Source organism: Hylobates moloch, unplaced genomic scaffold (assembly GCF_009828535.3).
Source record: "Hylobates moloch isolate HMO894 unplaced genomic scaffold, HMol_V3 SCAFFOLD_7, whole genome shotgun sequence".
Taxonomy (NCBI): domain Eukaryota; kingdom Metazoa; phylum Chordata; class Mammalia; order Primates; family Hylobatidae; genus Hylobates; species Hylobates moloch.
Window position 1 is genome coordinate 47,271,921 of NW_026652282.1, and position 20,986 is coordinate 47,292,906.

The 20,986-nt window shown below is 39.5% G+C and overlaps 1 protein-coding gene across 1 annotated transcript in view; it reads right to left on the reverse strand.

Moving 5' to 3' along the window:
- The window catches only part of HUWE1 (HECT, UBA and WWE domain containing E3 ubiquitin protein ligase 1), a 150,026-nt gene that overhangs the window by 44,978 nt on the left and 84,062 nt on the right, over window positions 1-20,986 (reverse strand). The window contains exons 25-39 of the mRNA XM_058441317.1: window positions 19,421-19,612; window positions 14,514-14,730; window positions 13,824-13,946; window positions 12,689-12,926; window positions 11,726-11,956; window positions 10,331-10,453; window positions 9,736-9,831; window positions 8,892-9,161; window positions 7,731-7,883; window positions 6,155-6,282; window positions 5,863-5,944; window positions 4,389-4,565; window positions 3,571-3,730; window positions 2,943-3,301; window positions 235-430 (exon numbers count right to left, since the gene is read on the reverse strand). Of these exons, the coding sequence (XP_058297300.1) occupies window positions 235-430; window positions 2,943-3,301; window positions 3,571-3,730; window positions 4,389-4,565; window positions 5,863-5,944; window positions 6,155-6,282; window positions 7,731-7,883; window positions 8,892-9,161; window positions 9,736-9,831; window positions 10,331-10,453; window positions 11,726-11,956; window positions 12,689-12,926; window positions 13,824-13,946; window positions 14,514-14,730; window positions 19,421-19,612 (2,745 nt within the window). The remainder of the gene's footprint in view (window positions 1-234; window positions 431-2,942; window positions 3,302-3,570; window positions 3,731-4,388; window positions 4,566-5,862; window positions 5,945-6,154; window positions 6,283-7,730; window positions 7,884-8,891; window positions 9,162-9,735; window positions 9,832-10,330; window positions 10,454-11,725; window positions 11,957-12,688; window positions 12,927-13,823; window positions 13,947-14,513; window positions 14,731-19,420; window positions 19,613-20,986) is intronic.

Genomic DNA, 20,986 nt, shown 5'->3' on the forward strand with positions numbered 1-20,986 from the left:
GAAGGACTAGAATGAATGAGTCCTCCGTGTCTCTGGCAGGGATTACAACAGGGCAAGGCCCAGAGAAGCTACTGAAGTACCTACTAAATTGACCCAAACGATCAACTAGCCAGCAAATGTCCTAATACTTGCCTAAAGAGGCTCTCCAAGTTAAAGACCTCCTCATAAATAAATTTCTGGATTTATACCAGGCCACAAACTTAATCTCAAAGGCCAGGAGCAAGTGAAACTTACCAGTTCCTGAGCCTCGAGGGGCAGGAAGGGCGATGCGGATACAGCAGTTGGCCACTTCTGTGAATATGTCTGGATTGCGGCATGCGGCTGGCCCAAGGACACGAAGGATGTAGTTGATCTCCCGAGAGCCGAGGCTGCCAGACACAACACCAGAGGTAGTGCTACCAGCTCCACTTGTAGCTGCTGAGCGAACAACCTAGTAAAGAGGGAAAGAAACACTGTCGATTAAACACTACTTTCTAAAAATACAACTGCAGTCAAGAAGGGTTACCAAGACTAAAAGCTTTTGATTTTTGGGAGAATGACACTTCATTTTTAAGTCCTGTCCCATCCCTTCTTGATTCAAAAAACCTGGCTTATAAAAAAGTTGCAGCATGTCTCAAAACTATCAATTATTAGACCAGACTGCATGTGATCTTTATAGAAACTGGGAGATGTGTCAAGACTATAGACCCCATATAACTTCCACATTAAAGTGTCAGCTCCTGAGCCTCTCCAAACGCTGTCACAATTTTAAACCAGAATGGTTCAAAAATATATAACACTGTAATCCACTTAGTGTACAGGAACACAATTAAATATTTTCTTTACAACCATCAGTCTGAGATGATAGCCACTGGAGATACTGAACTATTTATATATTGTTTGCCTTGACAGCATAGGGCTTACATATAGCTATGCTTCTGCTCTTCTCATAAAATTGCTTGTTAATAATGGAAAAATCCATGAAAGCACGAAGAAAATAACTCAATTGTATTATTTTCCATTATCTATTATTTCACAAACTGCATGCTCACAATGAAAAACATCCTTTGATATCTTAATGCTTTTCTTTTTAACCAAATCAATCATGCCCTTTAGCATATTATACCCTCTGTATCTTGCCTGTCTGGCTGTAATTATAAAATAATTTCCATTTAATAAACACAGAAAAGTGTAATTTCAATATAAAGGATAAGCCATAATTTATCCAGCCCCCTACTGCTGGACATTAGACCTCTAGTTTCTCGATATTACAAGCAATTCCACAGTGAACACTCTTATATATGCATCTTGGCATACTTGATGTTAGTTATCAGATAAATTCTTAGCCATAGAATTTCTAGGTCAAAGGATATCTTAGACCAAGAGTACCAAATTGCCCTCCGATGTGGCTACACCAATTTCCACTCCTACCGAAAGTTAAGAGTATGTTTGGTTTTCCACACCTGTACTAGCAATGAATAATACCAAGAGTTTACATTTTGCCATCTTGATACGTTAAGACTGTCACTGATGTTCCTTTGTTTCCCATACTCCAACTATAATTTACCTAAAGTTAAAACTTTAAAAGTTTTCCCTCATCCAATGAGGACCTACACTTTCTCCTAGCACTTTGAACTTATAACTTTTAAACATTTCTTTATAGAAAGCGTTTCAAGCATTTCAAGTTTCTAAAATCAGAATTTAGTTGTATATAGTTGTTCCTTCCCTGCTGGGTTATCTCCTGGACTGTGGATCACCATACAAAGCTACCTTTAACAGCTCTCTTTCTCTTGATTTGGCACATGTGAGGTGAAATCAAGCAGGCTGTGTAAAGAACTGTCTGAAGAATCTAAAATGTATACTCAGATATACAAAAACTGATACCACTTTTCTGGCAAGCAAGTTAAAAAATACTTATAATGCCTTTTGATCCAATTACTAAAAATCTCTAAGTAACGATCTTAAACATGAACAAAGTTAGGCACAAAAACGCATATTGCAACACTACTTATAAATGCGGGAAACAGTGTCCCAAGAGAGGAAAACGGAAGCAAAGTCTATTAACAGTCATTATTGATGACAAAGAATCAGCAGAAGAAAGGATTTTGTAAAAGTACTGAGGAGAAAAAGCCTCACTAGTAGGACATTTGCCCCTCAACCCTCCACTGTTGTCTTCTTTTTTTTTTCCTTTTGAGACAGAGTCTCGCTCTGTCACCCAGGCTGGGGAGCAGTGGTGCCATCTCGGCTCACTGCAACCTCCGCCTCCCAAATAGCTGGGATTACAGGTGCGTGCCACCACACCCAACTAGTCTTGAACTTCTGACCTCAGGTGATCTACCTGCCTCCCAAAGTGCTGGGATTAGAGGCATGAGCCACCACACCCAGACTATTGTCTTAACTTTACAAATGTTTTTATTTTTTATAAGTACGTTGCTATTTCTTCCACTGCTTTATAAGTTTCCTAAAATATAATAACCTGTTTTCTGATCTGCACAATGGGTATTTGTTAAGTGTCTATCACAGTGCCTGGCAGATTACAAACATTCAAAAAGCTTTAACTATACTTTTATATTCCAAAATACATACAGTGTTTTGAGAATAGGCTCTTGGCTGAACACCTGAGAGGCACTCCTACAAAGGAATGATTCTGAAGGTATGAACTTGGGGGAAGGTTTCCCAGTTCTTTACTAACGGTTTTTGGCTTGGTTAATGAAACCTAGATTGAAAAAAAAGAAAAAAAAGAAAACCAGATTGCTAGAGAGGACTCTCTAGCAATAGGATCATCCTACCATACCTAAGCAAGCTCCCAAACATAGAGTTGGAAAATTCTGTTGGGCACAGTATACAGTATACATATCTAGCTATATACCCTAAGAAGAACCAGAAGTCTATTTGTTCTCTGTGGTCTGAGAACAAAGGTATGATGTAAAGCTAAACCAGAATCTGATACAAAACACACTCACCTTTTCCATGGTATGACGAAGGGTACAGGGGTCCTCAATGATGTGTCTTAAGAGAAGGGTGACCAGGGGAGTAAACCCATTGAAGCCTGAGCTCTGGGTCAAATTCAAGATCATGCGGGTACTCTTCAGTTCTGCAAACATCATGGCATATTTGTGGTCCCGGGTGAGCCTCAGACAGAGACGAAGGGTGGCATGCAAAGTATCTGGGTCCACAGGGACTCCCAGCATGCTCACGCAGGCCCGGATTAAAACAGTCACCATATCTTCTGTCAAGCCCTGGATCAGGATCTCCCCGATTTTTGTTTCCTCCAGGCTTGTCTCTTTTTCAGTGTTTGTACTCTCTAGGGCCAAAGGGGTATCTATAAAATGGGAAAATAACAGTTTTAGACAGTTTAACTTGATGTTTATTTCCTTCCACGCCTCCCTCCTAAGTAACTGGCCAAGCACTTGGGTCCTATTAAGAGAAGCATGCCAAATACCAATTTTAAGACCAGATGAAAAAGCATAAGGGAGGCCTACGTATCTTTAATCTGTTAATCAAGCTGATGAAAATAACTCGCAATGAAATTGGCCAGACCTTAAGCCACAAAGGCACATTAGCTTTAGGTAAAACACTCTTGGTACATACCATTGCCTTTATTTTCTTTACGTTTGATATCCATTTCTTTGCTTTCCTCCAGCGTCTTCTCTAGTTCCTGTCCATTGCTGTTTTTTGAGTTTTTATTCAGCCGAGGTACCCTGAGGAGAGTCAGCATCACAGGGCGTCGGTTCCCTGTTTCCTCATTAACCTAGGAATTCAAACAGACATTAAAAAAACTTCTATCAAAAAGGAATTATAAAGGTGGGGGAGGGGAGGGACATCTCCCAGGTAAAATGCTACAAAAGGAAGGAACTCTGGCAATTTATCCCACCTTTATCATTTACAGAGAAAAAATCTGAAAGTCCCCAGAAGTGGCATACACAAGGCCTTATAATGAACTGTAAACCTTCCAACAGAGCAAATACCATCCCTAACCACTCCCTAGCCCTTGACTAAACACTTAAAATTATTTCTAAGAGGGATAGTACCAAATTGCCACAGACCCAAGGTCTAATCAATGACCTTAGGAAGACTCGATTTTCTGAAATCTATACTTAATTAGGTAATGGCAACTCTCCTCCTCCTAACACGTTAGGAATGCTGGTTCAGAAAGAAGAAAACCAAAACACATACCCCTCTTTTTGATAAAGTTTACAGTAGGGGTGTCCAATCTTTTGGCTTCCCTGGACCACACTGAAAGAACTGTCTTGGGCCACACATAAACTACACTAACGATATTTGATAAGCTAAAAAGAACAACAAAAAAAAAACCTCAATGTGTGGTGTTGGGCTGCATTCAAAGCCATCCTGAGCCACATGTGGCCTGTGGTCCATGGGTTAGACAAGCTTGGTGAGTGAGCATGTACCTGCACCATTGTAGTGAATTGGACCGTGTATCTTCTTCGGCCTGCAGTGAACCGCACGCTTGTCTCCCCAGATTTCCAGGCAGAATCAATAGTGCTATTGTTGCTTGCACTGTAACTACACCAACGCCCAGAGCGATCATCAAACCAGCGCCAGTTGTTGCTGTTGGATTGCAGGTACTAAATATAAAAGTACAAAGTTTCTTTGTATTTCTTTCAAGGTTGATTAGTAGAAATAGTAACTTCATCAGTGTTCACTGCTAAAACTCACCCAGGAAAAAGAAATACACTGGACAATAAATTTTAAAAACCAAGAGAAAATTTTTCATATGCATTTACTCTCACATTCCTTAGTCTCTCTGCTACACGTTTAAAAACATGTCTTCTAAAGTTCAGGTGTTGAAAACTTAATCCCTAATTTAACAATGCTGGGAGGTGGGGCCTAATAAAGGATAATTAGGTCATGGGGACTCTGCCCCTCATGAATGGATAAATGTCATTATCCAGGGACTGGGTTAGTTATTGTGACTGGGTTGGTTATAAAAGCGAGTTTGGACACCTCTTGCTCTTCCACCTTCTGCAATAGAAGGATGCAGCACTAAGGCTGTCACCAGATGTGGTCCCTTAGATCAGCCTCTAGAACTATGAGCCAGATAAACTTGTACAGTTTATATTAATTATTTTTTTTGGAGACAGGGTCTGACTCTGTCACCTAGGCTGGAGTGCAGTGACGCAATGCCGGCTCGGTTCACTGCAACCTCTGCCTCCCGGGCTCAAGTGATCTCCCCACCTCAGCCTCCTGAGTAGCTGGGACCATAGGCGTGCGCCACTATGCCTGGTTAATTTTTGTATTTTTTGGAGAGATGGGGTTTCACCATGTGTTGCCCAAGCTGGTCTCGAACTCCTGAACTCAAGTAATCTACCTGTCCCAGCCTCCCAAAGTGCTGGGATTACAGACATGAGCCTACAGTGCCCAGCCTATAGTTTATAAATTAGTCCGTGGTATTACGTTATAGCAACAGCAAAACGGACTAAGATACTTTTCCTAGAAAAAAAAACTATCTACAGTCCCTTATCTTGCCATCTTCTACTTTCCTTTTGTTTCCACTGATTTTCCCTAAAAGGGGAATGTTCACCTGAGATGTACTGAAACAAAAATTCTGTTTCCAAGAAGGTAGTGAGATGATGTGGCACAATAATCTTCATCTAAGGAGTGTTTGCTTTTTGGAAGGATTGCTGTATACTCAGTCCCTTACATAACAGAAAAGCCACTCCTCTGGAGACAGCACACTCCTTCAAAATTTACTTCCAGAGTAAATTATTCAGAAGAGAAACGTAGCTGTGAAAATCCCTTTAAGAGATTTATACATTGGTCAGAGACTCCTATATTCTTCACTACTCTCTCATATTCTCTTCTGGTCTACTCTTGCCTCAGGAAGCTAAACCTTCCTGCAATCATACATACTACATTACACACCTTAGTCATCTGGGCTCTCCTTTTTGAGGAGATGGCTGTCTTTTCATAGAAATCAATCAGGAGCAACACTGGTGTGATCCACCTAAAAAAGAAAAATGATCTGTTTTGGGAAAGCAAGAAACCTGCACGAATTGGGAAAATATATCTTAATTTCATCAGGTGCTTCCTTTATAATTTTAAAACCACAGAAGTACCACAAATTTGCCCCATACATGCCCCAGAAGAGTGCCTGATTCAGGCCCATGTCCCAGGGAAATAGAAACGGAACTAGGGTAGATATAGGGTTACTCACTTTGGGGTCTGGACTTCCTTCTGCTCCTTGGCTGCCTGGAGGCAGGGCTGAACCACTTCCAAGAGTTTGATTAGGACATTAAGGATGCCACTCGATTCAACCACCCAAGCACAAGGTAGCTTCAACTCCTGATAGATCAAAGGGGAAAAAAACAACAACCAGATACCAATTTCTACTCAGTAACAAAGATTAGCATGGGATAGGGGAACATAAGGGTAAATAATAATAGAATTGGTTGAGCTCAAATTTTACCTCTTACCATTTACCAGTTGTGTAATCTAAGATGTGTTAAATTTTCTAGGCTTTGGTTTCCTCATGGGTCAGAGGAAATAATTTTTACCTTCAGAATAATTGTGATGATTGAGGTTTTATATATATTAAGTACCCATATGCTTAATATGGAAATGGTTTATCACCAAGGTTGTGCAGTCTAACTATGTTGAAGTTGTAAAGCTTTAGATTTACAGAGAAATTTTATAATCTTTCAAGGAAAATGGAGTAATTAAACACAGTTAATGGTTCGTCTTACGGGGCTAAACCAAAGTGTTACTTTTAACAGGAAATCACTGGAAGTAAATGTCCAAGGATAGGCAATTATTTAAATAAATTAGAGAACATTCAAAGATGGAGTAATGTATATAGCAAATGGGAAAATAGTCATAATACTTAACAAAAAGAATATAAAACTTTCTATACAGTCTTATCCCAATTGCTTAAATGAACAAGAAAAAAAACTAAAAGAAAATACAAGACTGTTACTTGCGATTTGTTTTAGATGGGGGGTCCATGAATGATTCTCTCTTTAGTACTCTGAAACCTTTCCCACAAGTATCTATTTACAAAGTGCTACAGTAAGAGTTATCACTGCCATGATAAAGGAAACCCCCAAGACAGCTGTTACACAGCTTGACTCTTATATTGGACTTATCTCTCCTGAGTTGCTGTATGTAAAGGGTTCAGTTCATTAAGTTCAGGTTTTAAAAATAATGAGCCACAAATGAAGTCATTTGTCCAAGGTCAATTGCCTCCTAGTTCCTGTGCTGGTTGGATCAGGGATTCCCCAAACCACTTTCTTGCCTCAAATAATCTGCTGACTAAATAGGCAAGGAAAAGACAGAGGAATCTGATTCCATCTAATGTCTATTACCTCAATATTGACCACATCCAATTTGCATACCCTACTCTACTACGTGGCTGCCAGTTAGGTTTCCTCAGAGGAGCAAAAATGTTCTATGACCAAGCTCTGTTAGTAATTTAAATACTTTTCTTTTAAACTACCACCTCACAATTCTGACTCAATTCAATTAATGCTTGTTCTCAGAAGCCCTTCTCACATAAATCCAAAGTGATACATACGACTTTCCTAAACCCAGATAAAACCGGTGATATCATTCTAACACAAAATGCTGTATTTTATACGTAATTATATGCATTTTAGCCTATCAGAAACTGGGCTCTTGAAATGCAGGACTCATGCCTTATTCTTCGCTTTATCGTCTTCAATGCCTCATATATGGTAAGTGTTTGATAATTCTTTCATGAACGAATTACAAGGCCCCAAACATCTAAATCTTACCTCAAAAAGTAGCGTTAAAAGCAAGATTCTAGTAGCCAAATTGGAGGCCTGGGGCAGTGTGGCCATCTGACTTATCCACTCTGACACGGTTTTTGTGTCACTTGTTGTCAGGGGAAGAGCAGCTTTGATCAATACATCAGCAGCTTCCCAGACCTAGAAGAGCAAAAAAAAGGTTAAGTCACGGAACCGCAGAGCAAGATGAGGTTTCTGAAAATATTCTCAACCTTTTAAAATACTCCCTCTGCCTCCAACACATTCACTGAAGAAAGGTAGGTAAATCTAACATATTTACCATAGGGATTTAGAATCTGTATCAGAAGATGTATGCTACTAAAGGAGCACCACTAAACAATTACTTTATTAGGCTAGACTATAAGAAGCCTAAAATCTAAGTTAAACGAAATGAATATTTTAAAACTTCCTGGCGCATACAGTCAACCCCAAAAAGGTTCTATCAACTTATACGTCCATCAGCAATCTTTCATTGTATCTCTCTCTCAGAATTGTTAAAAAATAGACACTAAAACTTTCTGTGAAAAAATGTTTTATCCAGTTTTCCTTTGTGTTCTTGTGCATTAAAGTTCTATTTTACAAAGCCCAGAAAAAAGTTTTCCCTTTTTTTATTTCTTTCCCTGCTTCTGGAATGAAACATTATATAAAACAAGATTCCAGTAACTTAAATACAATCGAAATGTTAACTGGCTATCTGGGTGTGGGGATTTAAGGTAATTTCTTTCTTATCCCACTTTTATAATTAGCATACAGTAATTTCATAATGAGAGAAAAGAAAAAGAGGACAAATATCAGGTCACAAGTATTCATCAGGATGGGGACTCAGTTGTTCAAGTGGCTGTTACATAGGAAAAAACATTTATTCAGCATTAGTCCAGGGGACGAACCTGACTCAAGGGTGAGGCACATTTCGGACATTTTAAGAGAAAAGTAGAAAAGGAGAGCTTTGTTCTTCCCTTCTAAAGACATTTTTGTGCGTGCGATGTAGTTAATACACTGTTTCAGGATTACCAGATCAAAAGAATCCAAATAGAGAATATAGCCGTATCAGGTAGAATGAAAATCTGCTGATTTTTCAGAAATCAGGTTTTGACACAGGCAGGCAAACCACTTCACATACTCCCCTCTTCTGACCCCTTGAGAGCTCACCTGATTGACTACTTGCTTCAGAATCATGTCACGATAATCTGCTCCATTACGTTTGATTGCTGTCATGATCAGGTCACACACACGGTATACTGTGTCTGGCAGTTCATCAAGAAGGTGGAAGCAGCCTGGCAACATAGTATCTGTGAAAGTGTGAAGCTCATCTTGTTCCAACGGGTCAGCATCCTGGAACTTCTCTAGACATTTAGCCTCTTCCTCTTCTTGCTTTTCCCGAGCTTTCCGTTCCTCTTCCTCCTTCCGGCAAGCAACTTCCTGGAAGCAGGGAAGGAAGTGTGAATAATACACAGGAGAGGTGAAGGAAGAAAGATAAGAGAGACTCTGAGAATGTATTTGCTCTACCATATGATTACCCTCAACCTTCTCCTCAAGCAGCTGATACTTTCATCCAGGATGTGGCAGCCACAAAGTTTAAGGCAAGACAGGGAAGGTAGAAGGGAGGGACGCTTCAAACAATTTTCACTGTCAAGTCATTTGCAGCATTCTATACTACCTCCCACAAAATCATTTCTAGACATTGTTCTATATTCTGTGCCAGCAGGGAAAATTAAAGAAACTGTCACCTAGGAATATACAGCCAAGTTCGGCCTAATGGCACTACTGAGTACACTTTGGGTCTTCTTATTTGAAAATAAAGATTAATGCTTCATATGCCTCCCTTAAAGCTTCAGGTCAATACAAGGATGGCAAAGCTGGGATGAATTAGTACTCTTCTCATGTCTTCCTTTAGATTTGAATTCTATCAATTAGTTTGCAATACTAGCAGAATGTTCACAGAATACTAAGATTCATGTGCCAAGCCCTTTAGGATGCAGTGTCCTATAGTTACCTCAGGTGACTCTGCCCTTTGATCCATTGGAATATCCTGTCCCAGAGACATAGCAATTGCTCTCATCATCTGGTCCTCTTCAGACATGCTGAGATCCTACAGTGTTAAGAGAATATCCAGTAAGGATACACACTCAAAACAAAGAAACCCAACAAGACCACTGCAACTCACAGGGAATCAGACATCTTGTGCTCAAGCTAAAGAGAGAGGAAGGGGCTCAAAACGCTGCCCTTGTATAAGTCAAACCCTATTAGGCTTATGTGGTTACTACAAACAAGAACAGATGAGGAAAATCACATGTAAAACTAAGTATAGGAAGGGGGCTTCAATGTGACCATCTATTCTACATCTTAGAAAAGTGTGCCTCTTCTATTGTTTTGTGACTGGGGGTTCTTCTGCAAACAAAGTATAGTAATTTGTATTGTTGGGGGATAGAAAACTTCTGTTATTATGAAAAGAAAATACTGGCATGGACATGTCTGAAAATGAGAAGCAGTTTATAGAAAGGAAGACCAATGACAGAATAATAAGGGGAAAAAGGACTTCAGCAGTCAAACCAATATCCTGGAAAATCACTGCTCCTGAGCCAACTTACCCGAACAACTCCTCCCATGATTGGAGGAGGGTGGGTTAGAAGGTACTCTGTGGCCTGCTCCATGGTGCTGGTGTTTAACAGTGCCTCCATTGCATGTTCCCTTGTGAAGCCCATGTCCATGAGCTACATAAAGAATGCAAGGGCTCAGAATCACATAAGGGAAATCCAAATACATTTTTAAAAGGAAGGAATCTTTTCAAGATGGAAATAACTTTTTCTAACTTCATCTGAGCTGAGAGCATTTACGAGCTAGGGCAATTAGGTAAAATGAACAATCCTTTCTGTTTGGTGCTTCTATAGCATTCTAAGCTACACATTGGGTAAGGAGCCAAGAAGATTCTCAATTTCATCCTCTAAGAAAGTTGGGGGGGATGCATGGTTATTATGATTAACAGGGTTATTATAATTAAAAGATTGAGACTCATACAAAGAAGTATAAATTGGTCCCAACTTTCTGGAAAACAAACTGGTAACAGAGCAAGTGCCTGAAAAACTGACCTAGTTATTCTACTATCAGGCAATAATCATGAGATGTATGTAAGGATTGGTACGTTAAGGAAACTATACAACACAGTGTTAAAACATCAAACTGTAAGAAAATTAGCATCCAACAATAAAAGAATGACCAATTAGTAAAAAAAAGTTCCTGATAACAGCAATACAAGTATACGTATTATTTGATGTTAACGACGTAAAAATTAGGCACAAGACTGACTGAAAAAGGAGACAATGACTATCTTGTGTGATAAAATTACGAATGCCTTTTAAAAGTCTTGTATTTTCCAAATTTGGTAGAGTATTTATTACTTTAATGATAAAAAACGGGACAAGTGTATATAGTAGACAGATTTGAACAGGACTCTAGACATAAAGCTAACACACATACATAGAAACTCCAGGAAGAAAATCTTAAAATGCTCTTTGAGATGGAAGTGGCAGGACTTTACATGCCTTTCCCCTACCCTCTTTCCGGCCTCCCAATTTTTAAAATGCCCCTTATACATTTTATTTGCAAGTGAAAACAAAAGTTTTGTAGGTGACTAAGGTTTCAGAAAGCTCTTGTTGGAGAATAAATCTGGTTCACAATATCCATTCTCTTTACAGGTTAACCAGAAAGTAAATGAGGACAGTTTGCCTCCACTGAGGCAGCAGGAGGCTACTGAGAATACTCATCAACATGCCTGAGAGGAGTATTACCTGTGCAGAGCATCAGGACTATACTCCAGTTTTCCTCAGGAGAAAAAATAAATAAATACTAAGAGAAGGAGGAAATTTAAACTGTCTCCTGGTTAATGTGACCAGGGACTTAGTGGTATGTGAGCTTAGAAAATCCATAAGCATCACACTCCATTGGGTGCAAAGTCTGGACCCTGGAGTGTGAGGCCAGCACCCTACCTGTTGCAGTTGTTGCTGGTTGACTTGAGGTTCCCGGCGGGAGCCACCTTCCTCTTGCCCTGTATCCTCTTCTCCTCGAGACCCCTCCTTCTCCTTGCTTAGTCTCTCTCGAATCACAGGTTCTCCTCGGAGGATGTGGCATAGAATGGCCAGCATGGATTCAGCCATTCGTCCACCATATACCTTCAGGGGTTTCCGGTTCCATAGGTTTTTGATGCAAGTAAAGGCTGCCTGTAAGTAATTTGAAAATTGTGTGATAATCATTTTGCCTCAATTCAAAGCTCAGAAGGATTAAGTTAAAGACCTATGGAACAGTTCTTCCACAACTAGTACCAACAACAAAATAATTGGCCAACATGAGGAGGTCTAAGGAGGCACAGAGAAGAGGCATTTTACTCAACCTGAAGTAGTGATATAGTTTGGAATATTTGCTCTGCCCAAATCTCATATTGAATTGTAATCCCCAGTGCTGGAGGTGTTTGGGTCATGGGGGTGGATCCCTCATTGTTTAGTGTTGTCTTCATGATAGTGAGTTAGTGTGTAGCACCCCCTCCACTTCCTGGCTCCTGCCACGTGACATGCAAGCTCCCACTTAACATTCTGCCATGACTGTGAACTTCCTGAGGCCTCCCTAGAAGCCCAGCAGATGCTAGCACCAGATGCTAGCTTGTAGAACTGTGGGCCACAAAAATATCTTTTCTTTATAAATTACCCAGTCTCAGGTATTTCTTTATAGCAATGCAAGAACGGCCTAATGCAAGTACCAATGTGAAATTTACAACTCAAATGTTTATCACGGAAAATTCTCAAATGGTCTATATTCCCTTACGTAAGGCAGCCCTATCTGGGAGTTGGATCCAATGGTTCTTAAATAAGCATGTTATTTCATTAAGCAGGACAAAACAGAGTGGGAACTACTTGGCATGAGAAATTCCTTTTGATTTTAGAACACTGAATACTCACTTTCTGAGTTACCACAAGGAAACGCAGTGCACTGAATTGGGGAAAGTTCTGGACACCTCCAGGCAATTTGGCAGGCAGCGAATGTGGAGATTCAAGCACCGTGGTGGGATTCACCATCTTCTCCACCAGCATCAGCCAGGCATCTAGGAATTCTCCTGTGCCATCAGGCAAGTCCGAGTGTTCCAATCCCTCAGAAACAGGAACTTTACCTCCCATGGACAGAGCCCAGTTGAAAGTTCTAAATTCAAATAAGGAAAAGTAGACAGAATATTAGTATTTTACCCTGGCAAGGGGGGTTTACATCTAAAAGGTCTCCAATCTCTATATTGGCACTACACGTCCCTCTTCATAGAGCTATTAAGTCTAATCTGTCCAACAGTTTTCAGCTATACTATTTTTTTCTTTTGTTCCGCCTCTCCTCCTTTACTTTTTGCAGTCTTAAAAACCTAAAGCAGCCGGGCGCGGTGGCTCACGCCTGTAATCCCAGCACTTTGGGAGGCTAAGGCGGGTGGATCACGAGGTCAGGAGATCGAGACCATCCTGGCTAACACAGTGAAACTCCGTCTCTACTAAATATACAAAAATTAGCTGGGCGTGGTGGCGGGTGCCTGTAGTCCCAGCTAGTCGGGAGGCTGAGACAGGAGAATGGCGTGAACCCGGGAGGCGGAGCTTGCGGTGAGCTGAGTTTGCACCACTGCACTCCAGCCTGGGCGACAGAGCGAGACTCCATCTCAAAAACAAACAAACAAACAAACAAACAAACCGAAAAAACAAAAACCTAAACCAGTGAAACTCATCTTAAAATCATCTGATCAAGAAAAGCAGAAAAATTATATTCAGAGAAACAACAGAAAAAGACGAACCTATTTTAAAAACCCATACTTGGAACCGGAAGCCACATGAGAAAAAGCAGAGACCCTTACAAACACAACTCTAGGGGAGGCTAAATCCTACCCTCCAAGGTAAATGGAGACAAACATGGCTACTTCCCAGAACACTGAAGGATACAACCAATAGCTATTTCTATATATCCCACTGTTACAAGATAGGGTACTTAAAAGCAGTGGGCTGGGAAGGCACACAGCAAAGACCAAACTCCAAGAAATGCTCCTCTGTGAAGCAACTTGATCCTTACTCAAAAAGAGCATTGTGGCCTCCGGAGCAGAGAAATTTTTGCAGCATGAGGTGGTAGGGATACTTCCTCTCATCAAACAGCATTGGGGATGTGAAACCAACTGAACAGATGAAGAATGTCAGCCTGAAAGTGGAAAAAAAGGCAAAACTTTAACCTTCTGTAAAGCAGAGACAGAAGCAATAGGAAATCCATGTAAAAGGCAAGAGTAAAACTGGCACACTGAAGTGACAGCTCCCACCTACTAAAGAATACAGGATGAGTATCCTTATCAGAAAATTCAAAATGTTCCAATTATCTGAACATTTTGATTGCTGACGTGATGCTCAAAGTACATGTTCATGGGAGCATTTCAGATTAGAGATGTTCAACTGATAAGTATTCCGCAAATATTCCAAAACCCAAAAAATTCCAAAATTCAAAACACTTTCTGGCCCCAAGCATTTTGGATAAGGGATACTACCTATATAAGAATACTGAAATGCAGTTTGACTGTAAATACTTAAAATATTACCCATGTTCTGTACTTGGTACAACCAAAACAAATAACTTACACTTCATTTTCTAGAGTAAACAAGGGACCTCCAAGTTCTCAAATTCAGTGGCTCACTCTCCATTTTAAGTAGTATTAGGAACAAATCATATATTTTTTATTGTAACTTTCTAGTCCCTGAATCTCAAGCTGAACTTCACCTGAATCGGGGAGTAGGTGTATATGGTGGCGGCTGCCAAGATAACCCCTTAGTCAAGAGCTTAGTGAGAGCTGAGGCTGTTGATCGCGCGGCAGGTGTCGGTGCTGTAGTGGTGCTGGCAGCATGATGGCTCCTTCTCTGGCGGACAGGAGATCCCACACAAAGTTTAACAAGAAGTCCAAATAGCTCAGCAAGTGCTCGGCCTAATCTGGAGGAAGCTGTAACCCAGAAGTCAGAATAAGACTGTACAGTATTCCCAGAATGGTTCAATTACAACAGACATATTACCATTAACATATTTTTATGACTCACCACTTCCTCCTACAACCCCTAGTTAACACTTGGATTTGTTCTACATTCAATAATCCAAAAAGGAAGTCCCACAAGGAACAAATGCCACTTTTGACGGTAGGAGACAGATATGTGGCACTCAACAGATATCAAATGTAAAAGACAAATAAGCACTCATACTGCTAGAGGAGCATAAACTGAAACCATATTTAAGTTAAATGATATCTAGTGGATGATGAAGTCACTTAAAATGCCTACAGAGAACTTTAAAAATGCCAAAAACGATTAGCCACTTAGAAAAGAAAAGATCACTGACAATATACATAGTCTGATCGCAAAAAAAAATATGTAGTCCCGGGGGAAAAAAAAAACTAGGAAAAGCACGAAAATTTTTACAAGTAGCTCCTTAAGGAATTAAGCAGATTATAGACATCTCAAATTTTCCATTTCACAGGATGCTTTTCAATATATAATTGAACAAAGAAAAGGCAGCATACAAATATAAACATATGTAAAAGAAAATACATAAAAAACTGAGTGCTTTCCAGCTTCTCTTTAAATATTTCATGTGTTTTTATATTTCTACAATGAAATATACTTTCAAAATCATAAATGAAAATGTTGCCATAGTATTTTAAAAATAAACGTTATTTCACCATGATCCAGAGACAAGAAGGGCTAGGTCTGAATCAAAGTACAGTTGACGCTTGATCAACACAAGTTTTGAACTATAGGTGTCTACTTATGTGTGAATTTTTTTTTCAATAAATATACTGAAAATTTTGGAGACTGGTGACAATTTGAAAAAACTCCCAGATGAAACATGTAGCTTCAAAATATTGAAAAATTAACAAAAAGTTAGGTATGTCATAAACGCATAAAATATATGTAGATACTAGTCTATTTTATCATTTACTACTATAAAATATACACAAATTATAAAAATTTAATATTTATCACACGCACATACACTTATACACCGTGTCATTTGCAGTAAATAAGCAGTACTGAATAACTGGATAAATTTAGTACATATTATACTCTGTAATAATTTTGTAGCCATGACCTGCTGATACTGTGGTGAGCTCAAGTGTTGCCACAATCTGCTTAAAACACTGTGTGAGGCTAAGCACTTCTACATGAACAGTTCATCTCTCCAGTAAATTGTATAGTGATCTCTCATGGTTCTCACATTATTTTTCATGTTTACCGCAATACTGTAAACCTGGAATAAACCTGGGTCACTCTATGACCCCATATGAAGTGTCACTAGTGATGCTGGAAGTGCTCCCAAGAAGCAGGGAAAAGTCATGACACTTCAAGAAAAAGTTGAATTATTTGATATGGATTGCAGATTGCCCACCACTTCAGGAAAAATGAATTCAGTGTAAAGACCATTGTAAAACAAAGAAAAGGAAATTAGTGAAGCTGTTGCTGCAGCTACACCAGCAGGCTTGAAAACCTTGCACTTTTGTGAAATCTTTTTATTTCATATTGAAAATGCACATCTATATGGGTACAGGATTGCCATAATAAAGACGAATCTATAGATTCTAATGCAATTCAGGAATAATGAACTCACTATATGAAAACTTAAAGCCAAAGGAAAGTGAAGGATCTAAAGCTGGAGAATGTAAAGCCAGTAAAGGATCATTTGATAACTTTAGAAAGAGGTTTGGCTTAAAGAATGTCAAGACAACAGGAGAAGCAGCTTCTGACAACCAACAGGCAACAGATAAGTTCCCAGACACCACTAAGAACATCATTGATAAAGGGTATCTGCCTGAAAGGGTTTTTCATACAGACAAAAGTGCCCTATTTTGAAGGGGAAAAAAAAAGGCCACAAAGGACATTTATTAGTAAGGAATAGAAGTGAGCAGAAGGATTTAAGGCAGGAAGGGACAGACTCACTCCACTATTTTGTGCAAATGCTACTGGAATCATAATCAGGACTGCCCTTACCTATATAGCTCCTAACTTCCGAGCCTTGAAGGAGAAAGATAAACTACCAGCTGCTGGTCTTTTGGTTGTACAAGAAGGCCTGGGCAACAAGACCCCTTTTCTGGATTGGTTCCACTGATGTTTTGTCTCTGAAGTCAGAAGTACCTTGCTAGTAAGGGAGTGCCTTTTAAAGTTCTTTTGACATTAGACAATGCCTCTGGTGACCCAGAGCCCCGTGAATTCAACACAAAAGGCATTGAAGTCGTCTACTTGCCTCCCAAAACCACATCTCTAATTCAGCCTCTAGATCAGAGAGTCATAAGGGGCTTTAAGGCTATTACACACAGTACTCTAAGGAAAGGATTGTTAATGCTGTGGAAGAGAACCCCGACAGAGGGACATCACGAAAGTCTGGAGGGATTACACCACTGAAGATGCCATCATTGTCACAGAAAAAGCCATCAAGCCTGAAATAAATTCCTGTTGGAGAAAACTGTCCTGATATTGTGCAGAACTTAACAGGATTTATGACAGCACCAATCAAGGAAATCACGAGTTTGTGGATATGGCAAAAATAGGTGATGGGTGAAGAATTTCAGGATATGGATCTTAGTGAAATTCAAGAGCTAAGAAACACCACACCAGAGCAAGTAACAGAAGACGTCTTGATAGAGATGAGTGCTTCTGAACCGATACCAGATGATGAGGAAGAAGACGTAGAAGCAGTGCCAGGAACCAAAGTGACATAAGACAATCTGGCAGAGGGTTCTGATTACTAAAGAATACTTTTGACTCCTTTTATGATGTGGACCTTACTATGATATGGGCACTGAAACTAAAGCAAACGGTGGAAGAAAAATTGGTATTGTACAGACACATTTTTAGAGAAATGAGAAAGCAACCAAGTCAGAAAGAAAGTACCGTGTGTTTCCACAAAGTTACACCAAGCATACCTGCCTTTCCTTCTACCTCCTTTACCTGTTCTGCCTCTGCTATCTCAGGGACAGCAAGACCAACATCCCCCACTTCCTTCCTCCTCCTCAGCTACTCAATGTGAAGGCCACCCAGATGAAGACCTTTATGATGATCCACTTAATGAATAGTAAATATATTTTTCTCTTAAGATTTTCTTAACATTTTCCTTTATCTAGCTTACTTTAAGAATACAGGATATAATACATATAACATACAAAATGTGTGTCCATCGACTGTTTATGTTATTGGTAAGGCTTCTGGTCAATAGATAGCTATTAGTAGTTAAGTTTTTGGGGAGTCAAACGTTATACATGGATTTCTGACTGCGTGGAGGAGTTGCCTCAACTCCCATGTTGTTCAAGGGTTAAATCTATGTCTTTTCAGGATATACATGCACATATAAACTCACTGTGTAAAAATAGGCTCTACTTGAGCCTCGGTTACATATCCTGCTAAAATTTAGTAATAAGCTCAAATGCATACAGTATAGGAACAAGGAAACAGTCCTTTCTTCTTCCTATTACATCCAAATTAAGATTTCTTTATCCTAATTAGGGAATAGGCTACAGATATGGGTATACTCAGACTTTGAAAACCTAATGAATCCAATCATTGGGTTTACACTTTCTCACCACTGCTTTCAGGTGAACAGATAGCAAAGTGCTTAAAGGTAGTCCAAAGACAAGAGGATGGCAAAAGGCCAGTAACCAAAGAGAAACAGTATATGGACTGGGTCCACACAGAAACCCCTAAATGCTCCAAGGTCAAAGAAATATGACAAAGCAAGGAGAGAGAAATATGAACATCTTCTTGCATGGTCAATTTTCCTTTGAAGGTAATGTTGGTAGACTTTCAAATTAAAATAAATGGAGAATTAAACTAATTAAAAGTAAAATGTAAAATTGAATGGGAATTTGAGGTAACAAATGGAAACGCCAAAGGCCATTTTCTGTTTGCTTTTACGACGGGCCCCAGATTCCTGTAAGTTAGGTCTCCATTTTCCTCTATATTAAGGTGCCAGAAAGTGAGGACAATTTAAGAACACACAAATAGGTTCCCAAACATTGGTATTACATTAAAGGGGAAGAAAAAGGGCAAAGACAGACCAGTGCAAATCATTAATGCAGTTTCGTATGCTGCCAATACAGTCTCAATAAAGCTGCCAAAGTGACTTTAATATAAAACACCTATCAGACTATGCCTCTTGCCAGTTATGTTCAAGGAACACAAAAAGAGAAGACTAGGTGGAATAGCCAGATAGTTATCAGGGAATCAAGATAGCTTAATAACACAAACATCAAAGGAAGAATATTTCTAGATGGAGATGGTGGGTCAACTACCATGCTGCAGACAAGTGAGAAGGGACTTAGGACAAGGACGTTGTAGATGCCTTGCTGAGACATCTCAGTGAAATGGAAGGAGCAGAAACAATATGCAATAGTTGAAGAGTAAGTAGGAGGAAGAAATTAAAGAAGGGAGGGTAGTAGATATGGCTTTCAGGAAGGGATTCTGTCATCTCTGTATCCGTCGCAGCTAGTACAAAGCCTGTCACATAGTAGCCACTCAACAAAGGACACTTAAAAATGAGTCACAGAAGTTTTAAACTTCCTTAAGTGAAACAACATAGCCTTTCCAACTCAATCTGTTTCAAGACTAAGGGACTGAAAGCCAAAAAACGTAGGAGAAAGGAGAATGACTCACCTGATAACAAAGGCTTGATTTGCTTAATTCTGGCAGCCATTGCTGGTGTGATTTTAGATTTGCCCTTAGAGTCTGAAGCAGTAGGTTCATCTGTCTCCATGGGAGCCAATGTGTCACCATCTAGCCCAATGCCTTCTAATAAGCCCTGGGTAGAAGCATCCATACTTCCAGCTGCTCCATCCTGTTCCCCATCTACAGATGTATAAGAGGGGAGCAATAGGACGATGTAGAGCCAACATTTACCTGGTTCCTTGAGAAGTACTGACAAAGATTACCTATGGTTTCTGTTACTCTTTCAATTCCCATGGCTTCCTAAATTTGAAAAACAAAAACACAACCCAAATATTGTACTGATATGCTCCTCTGGAGCTCTAAGTATCTAATGCTGACATCTTCAAATGACAGCATATGAATAGTATTAACCCAGGGCTACCTTGGAAGACTGTTGTAGGCACAGCCCAACCCAGGGGGTACCATTCACATGGACTACAGTGTGCACAGTACCCAATGCTGTCAATGTGGATGCCCTACTAGAACGTTATAGCTTGTTAAGTTCAAACTAGACATCACAGACTACCACTGGACAATTTTATTTCCTAGCATTTAAGAATTACGTATATGAATGTGACATGTGTCTTTTTCTTTGGTATATGCGTGCTCTTAGATCTAAGAATGAGCTTTATGCAAACTTATAAAACAAGTCACCAAGTTTTTCTCTTAACATTCCAGAAAAACTGTGGAGAAGCTGAGTCGTTTTTGTTAAATGTGTTAAATAAATTGCTAGAAAAAATATATGTTAGAGAGGCAGTTCTTTGACAGTGAATCTAATTTCATTCTCAGTTCTTAGTCAATTTATTCTTTCCCTGAGTTAAATTTGGTATGTTTTGACTAAATTTGAGATTCTCATTTTGTCAGGTTTCTTTATAGTTTATTAATGTTATCCCATCCCTCACAATAACCAGCTGTCATATGTAAGTCCTTGTTTGTTGGTTCTAAGCCTATGTCAGCTTTATTAGTTCCTTAGAAATTTCCCTTTCTAGTAATTCCTGTACAAGTTTTAAGCCTATCTGATATTCTTTTTTTTTTTTTTTTTTGGAGACAGGGTCTCGCTCTGTCATCTAGGCTTGAGTGAAGGGGTATACTCATGGCTCACCATAGCCTCAAGCAATCCTCCCACCTCAGCCTCCCTAGTAGCTGGGACTACAGGCATGTACCACCATGGCCGGCTAATTTTTGTATTTTTTTTAGAGATGGGGTTTCATCATGTTGCCCAGGTGGGTCTCGAACTCCTGGGCTCAAACGATTCACCTGCCTCAGCCTCCCAAAGTGTTGGGATTAGAGACGTGAGCCACTGTGCCTGGCCTGATGCATTTTTATACACAGAATTATCTTCATTGCTTTCTTAAAAGTTTATCCTTTATTTCCTCATTGATACTGAACACAGGAGAAAAAACATTCTTGAAAAGTTGCTTGTATTCATTTTAGGTTTGTAGCATTAGAGTCAGATAATTGTGTATGATTTCTACTTACAGAAATTTGGAATTTTTTTTTTTTTTTTTTTTTTTT